A 6,520-nucleotide genomic window follows, 5' to 3' on the forward strand; every position below is an offset into this window, starting at 1 on the left:
GGCGTCCCGTGCCGCCCAGCGGTGTGTCTGTTCCTCCCCATCACAACGCTTGGATTTGCATGGTACAAACTTTGGTAATTCTGTGTGTGTGTGTGTGTGTGTGTGTGTGTGTGTGTGTGTGTGTGTGTGTGTGTGTTTCTCCCTCGTGGTGGACCAGATCACCTTGACTCCTCTCTTTCTGTGCTGCGTCTCGCCGGTGACGTCACGAGGGAGGGACGAGGTGCGGGCGGCCATGTGTGTGTACTGCTTGGTGTGGCTTTGTTCCTCGTGTCCCACTGTGTGTCATGTTCTTTTCAAAAGGCAAGAATAGGAGTCGTTCGTAAACACGTCATTATTAACTATACTTTTTATTAAACAAAAATCTTAAAAGTTTAGAAAAAATCTTAAATACATAAATATTATCACAGATGTATATACAATAGCGCAAGTTTGTACAGAGCGGCGGGGCTGAAGTGAGATGGGCATGGGATGAAAGGAGCTGAGGGTGAGAGGGGCTGAAAGTTGCAGGCCCCGCCAGGAACCTATCAAAAACGGAGATCACAGAAGCTGAGACCCATATGAGGGACTTCTAAGCTTGACCTGAATGTACCTGGTGTCAAGGGACCAGGTGAGCCCGGCCAAAGCACCACGCCAAGGTGTGCCTGTGGCATGGCGTGGCGGGGCGGGAGGAGAGGGAGGCTCCACCCTTGGTCGCACAGTGGTATCACAGGAGGTAAGATTCTCCCACAGGTACTTGGAAATGGTCTTTACGCCTCACCGGGGCTCCTTAAGGGGCGGCGTGCACCCTGTCACCTGAGATCACGTCCTCCTAAGGCACTAAGCAGGTTACATCCATTGGCGGGGCGAGGATTCTAATTCACTGTTGAGGACGGCGCGGAGAGAGCCCAGGTCAGGCATTGGGCGGGACTGGGGGTCGCTCTGTTGTGCTTGTTGCAATTGTTCTACAGCACGGAAGTCGAACTTGTAGGCGTAACGCTTGCCGTGTACCTTGGCCATGAGATTCCTGTCGTAGTAATAGCGAAGGGCGCGGGAAAGCTTGTCGTAGTTCATGTTGGGCTTGGACTTCCTCTCGCCCCAGCGGCGTGCCACCTCGTCTGGGTCAAGGATCTTGAACTCTCCGGTTGTGCCCTCCCAGGTGATGACGTTGGCGTTGGCGGGATCTGAGAGCAGCTCTAGGAGGAACTGCCACAGTTGGATTTGACCTGACCCTTGCGCTGACAATCTCTGGCAGAGTTTCCCCAAGATCTGGTAGGGATCACCCTCAATCTGTTCATCCTGGCTGTCAGATTCAGGCTCCAAGAAATCCTGCATTTCATCCTTGGGCAAACTGGATCCCAAATAACCCAGCAAGATGTCGAGGTGCTGAGCCAACTTTCGACCGGAGTTCTTGCCAACTTTGCGCTGAATGTCACCTCTGGTCAGACTGCAGAGTTCATAGCCTGAGGAAAAAAGAAAGAGGGCACATTAGTGAAACTCTCGTATCTTTTTTTTTTTGTTTTCTCTCTCTTAAGGTGAGAGAAAGAGATATCGTTATTTATGCATGCGCAATGCTTTCAATGATTTGGTGCCTTAAGAGACGGATGTGAGACTCACCTGAGGAGGGCAGAAGTGCAGAGCTCAGAGTAGGTGATAGATCAAATTCCTTCCTGGCCCATGCTACCCAAGAATCAATGTCCTCAGCTGTCCACATGCGGGGATCTGGTGAAGAAGGAAAAACATGTCAATAAAATAATAATCATGGTTCAACAGTTAGCATAACAGAGTCACATTAAGTTAAAGTACTAAACAATATGTGGCTCAGTAAAGAAGGCTTGGCAGCGGCCGACGAAAGTACGTTGTGTGGGTTGGTCTTCCGGTGAAAACGTTGGCAGGCAACCTTCCTATGTCTTGTCAAGTTCATGGAAATGATTACCCAAGCAAGTGTTCAGATGTTGTGAGAAGTGTGTGTGTGTGTGTGTGTGTGTGTGTGTGTGTGTGTGTGTGTGTGTGAAAAGGCAATGCTCTTGTTGCGCATTGACATGAACTTAAGACGTGGCTGGGCAGGACAGGGTAGGGCAGAGCGACCTCTCTATTATTGCGTTGGCAGGTGATCCGCGTGCCCGCTTCATACAGTCATGGCTAGGGACGAAATTAGCTGCACCTGGTATGTTAATGCGGATCTGTCACACAAGCGCGTCTTAGAAGCATGTAAACGTGAGACACCGCTTGTGGGTAACGATTGAAATGTATAGAGATGGTCTGTAAATAGTCAGGGTAAGAGAGAGACTTTTCTTTGTGTGTGTGTGTGTGTGTGTGTGTGTGTGTGTGTGTGTGTATGAGTACACACCTGCATAGTTTCCTGAGGCCTATTACGTGTCAGGGCCGCGTGCCAGGGATAAATATAAGCCTTGCTTGTCACTTGACCGAGAAATGTGCAGCTATTCTTGTCAGCGAGATAAAACGAGAGAGTTATTTACGTCTCATGTCTGTGTGTGTGTGTGTGTGTGTGTGTGTGTGTGTGTGTGTGTGTGTGTGTGTGTGTGTGTGTGTGTGTGTGAATTTGACACGTCCAAGCTAACTCCTCATCTTCACTGTCACGGGTTACTGCAGACCTTATGAGGAAACTGTGTGTGTGTGTGTGTGTGTGTGTGTGTGTGTGTGTGTGTGTGTGTGTGTGTGTGTTTTGCCGGTGTCTGCTCCTTGCAGTTGAGAAAACCTTGACCACATCTCGTTCATCAAGGCCTCCCTCCCTCCCTCCGCGCTATACTCGCCTCAGACCTCCACCTCCTCCTCATCCTCCTCCCATCAACCCGATCTACCCAGCAATCAGAGGTGGTTTTGATAAGTTGACTGTCTCATTCAGCGTTAGTGGGAAGAGTGAGGGTAAGCTAGACAAGGGAGAAGGGAAAGGAAGGGAGAAAAGAGAAAAGAGAGAAGAGAGGAGGTGCTGGGATGAAGGTAAGGAGGGAAGGCAGGATGGTAAGAGGACGGAGTGAAGGAGAAAGGGAGGGAGGGAGGGAGGGAGCTGTTGATCAGCACTCCCTGCTCCAAGATAGTTCAAGGGACTCTTTATCATTTTCAGTACGAATTTCTAGGAATTGACTCTTATCATACCTTATCTTCACCCCCTCACCTGCCGGCCCCCATCTCTCGATAGTGAGGAGGTGAGGTATGGCTAAGACCATGAGAGAGAGAGAAAAGAAATAAGGACTGGTAGGCAAATGAGGAAATGTGAAAGGAGACTTGCAATGATAGATAAGTAAACAAAAGTTGATCGGCAATAATAATGCTACTCAGAGAGAGAGAGAGAGAGAGAGAGAGAGATGCCTCGCCGCACCCACGAATGAATGGCTGAGATGACCTGAGGGTGGAGGGAGGGAGGGAGGGAGGGAGGGAGGGAGAAGAGAATGAGAGAGAAAGAGAAGAGAGAGAGAGAGACGGGAGGGATTGGAGGGAAGGTGGTGGTAGAGTGAACGAGAGGCGGGAGGGAGGGACTGCTTGACGCCTCAAAATAACAACACAGGCGAGGTATCTTTAAAGTGTCTAGTTTTTCGTCTCTGATTCACTCCACTTCATCGCGTGCTCAACTTTTTTTTCAGTCTACCACACTCTTACTCGGAAAGAAAACGAAGATATTACCGTAACACTTGCATAACAACCAGAGAGACGGCGAGTGATTTTATTTGTTCTTTGTTTTTTATCACTGGCAGTGTAAAATATTTCAGCAATATATTAATTTAGTTATGCAGCTCAGAGACTTCTCGACTGGGATGCCGTGGTGGCGGTAAGAGCTGTGGTGCCGTAATTACGCAAGAGTTTCGCGGGTTCCCAGAATGTATCGTCACGGGGGAGGACGTCTGCGGTCAGGTCTCATCATCTCCTTACCCCCGACAACAGCACGGTCCGAAGATGATTTGGCCTCCAAGACAAAGCGACGCACCCACAGGAAAATAAGCAATTCTCGTAAGGTCTTTTTTTTCGAGCGGTGAAGGATAGACGACGGGTTGTGTATCTAAGGGAAGGCTGGGACTGAAGGAGAACTAGTAGAAGCTGGAAAGAGTGAAGGTGTTCCTTGAAGGTGATATTTCATTATCTGCACCATGCGTCAGGTGATACTCAAAAGGTAATATCGATGGCTGTAGTGTATCGCTGGAAGCATGAGGAGCAACTAAAGGGCTTGACGTGTGTCTCCTCAACAGCATTTCATTTGAAGATTGCTTTTCATAAAAAAGTTATACGAAATAATGATCAAGAAAGGAGAGCGGAACCAGGAGTTACTTTAATACTTTCCTTTTCAAGTTAACTGTAAGATCAGCGTTTCATCACCTCTCGGAATGCGGCTGTTAAGTAATATCTCTTGTCAGATGGACCGGAAGACCAAACCCGTGTTACTCTTTGCCCTTTCCTCGGTGCCACTGACCCACACCAACATGAAAAATGTAAACAAACAAACAAAGAGTACTTACCAGGAGGTACTTTGAACTGCTTTTCCTGCTGTGACTCCTGGTGCTCCTGCTGCAGGGCAGGCTCGTAGGCGAGTGGGGGTGGCAGACTGTATGGAGAATCACAGGTGGATTCGATGTAAGGTGAGGAGTAGCCAGCTGCAGGTGATCCGTAGCTTGTGTCGAGTACTCTGTCATAGGAAGTATCAAAGCTGGAGTTGAGAACATCGTATACATTGTTCTGGCTGCCGAATGCTTCACATCCGACTGCCCCGTAGTTGTGAAGTGTGTTGCTGGCAGAGGTAATGTAGCTGGACTCCATGTTTCCGTCGAGGGCAGGAGTGGTACGTGACGTGGGCCGCGGTGGCGCGGGAGAACCTCCAACGTTGCGGCTCATGGGTGATGCTTGACCTACACTGCAGGCACTGCTGTAGCCCGACTCGCCTCCAGGGGACAACAGACTGTATTCGCTGAATGGTACGTCCAAGTAGGGCTTGCTGAACCCTGTCTGTTGTGGCGCTTCAAACATCTGATACTGTGGCTGCTGGGGATGCTGGAAGTGCTGCTGCTGTGGAAGCTGGTGCAGGGGACGTGCTTGTTGCCCGCCGAAGGTCTGCGGGCTGAATGAAGTCTCGACTCCTGGGCTGACCAGGGAGTTCAGGTCCAGTACGGTTACGTCCGCACTCCACGACATGACTGGGTGTTGCTTGCACGGTCACAATTTGAGCAATGTCCGGCTCTGTGAGGGTGGTGCTGGTGGTGGAGAGGCGAGGTGGCGCGTGCGGGTAGGAGGCGCGCTGCCTAGGTAGTGTGCGCCAGACTGTGGTAGCGTGGGGTGTGCACTGCTCCGCTGCTGCTGCTGCTGCCGTTGCCTGACTCACTCGGTGACTCACGCTTCTTGGGAACTGCCCAGTCGCTGCTCCTGTGGGAGAGGACTTGCCTCGCGCCCTTAGTTTGAGGGGCACCTCTTGTTCTGCGTCAGGTGCTTGGTGCTCCAAGCTGAGATATAAAGGGGCCTTGGCCTTGCCCACAAATAAACCAAACAAAGTCGTCGTGGGCCGCTGCTATACACGCACAAACACAGACAAACTTCGAGCTCACTCATACGCCAGCTGGCGGCAGAGGTGCTGAGCTTCGGGTGGCGGACGTGGGTCTGGGCTATCACGGCCTCAGCTCAGCGTTTTATACCTGTTCGCGTGGTGTGGTACCTGTTAGTCATTTAATAGTGCACGCCAAGCAGGAACACGTGTCCTGGGGGAATGGGGGAGACTGCTATAGTGGAGGTCAAGGGTGGAAGGGGTAGACCGATGTGGGGGGGTGCTAGCGGAGCTGTGAGGCCTGATAGAGGTGAAGTAAGCTGATGATGGTGTTTTGTTGAGAACAACGATAAATAAAGGTGACGCAATGAAGGTCGTTTATATTATTTCGTTTGTGTGTGTGTGTGTGTGTGTGTGTGTGTGTGTGTGTGTGTGTGTGTGTGTGTGTGTGTGTGTGTCCTGATTAGAGACAAATATAAAAAAAAGACTTATTTCATTCCTGTTTCTAGTTTCTCTACGGAAAATCTATGTATGGGGGCAAGTGCGACAGGTATGGACTGGTCAAGACAGGAGTGATATGAAGCAGGACCATATCAGCTGCAGGAGGAATACGTTAGGAAAGGTGTATGGAGAGCAGCACAGGTGGGATGGTGTAAATGAAAGTAGTGGCCTCCTAACAAGTGGTGCTATTCAGGAGAAAGAAATTAGCCTACGTGATGAAGAGAAGGTAGAGATAGATGGAGGTGATAGTAATAGTACACACACACACACACACACACACACACACACACACACACACACATTGTTTATTGAACCCCAGCCAAGAGGTTGGTAAGTGTCGGAGCCTCAGGACATGGCACCTGTTCAGTTTCCCTGACGGCCGTCGCGGGGCGCTGCCTATCGACCATCTCGCTCTCTTTCTCTGACGTCACGATCTCGCTGCAAAGATTACGCTATGACTCACCCGACTGTTGACCAATCAGCTAACGGCACTATATGGCAAAAAAGCCAATCAGGAAGTGTAGGGCGTGTCCAAGAGGGAAAGGCAACCAATAGGCATAG

General features: G+C 50.2%; 1 protein-coding gene across 1 annotated transcript; it reads right to left on the bottom strand.

Annotated features, from left to right (window-relative positions):
- Window positions 1-331: 331 nt before the first annotated feature.
- Window positions 332-5,586, bottom strand: LOC123514639 (DNA-binding protein D-ETS-6-like). Its single transcript, XM_045272626.1, has 3 exons — window positions 4,446-5,586; window positions 1,594-1,698; window positions 332-1,439 (listed from the first exon to the last, which is right to left on the bottom strand). Exons 1-3 carry the CDS (start codon window positions 5,113-5,115, stop codon window positions 826-828), a joined length of 1,389 nt encoding a protein of 462 aa, XP_045128561.1. The 5' UTR covers window positions 5,116-5,586; the 3' UTR covers window positions 332-825.
- Window positions 5,587-6,520: the final 934 nt, after the last annotated feature.

This window comes from Portunus trituberculatus, chromosome 38, assembly GCF_017591435.1.
Source record: "Portunus trituberculatus isolate SZX2019 chromosome 38, ASM1759143v1, whole genome shotgun sequence".
NCBI classification, from domain to species: Eukaryota; Metazoa; Arthropoda; class Malacostraca; order Decapoda; family Portunidae; genus Portunus; species Portunus trituberculatus.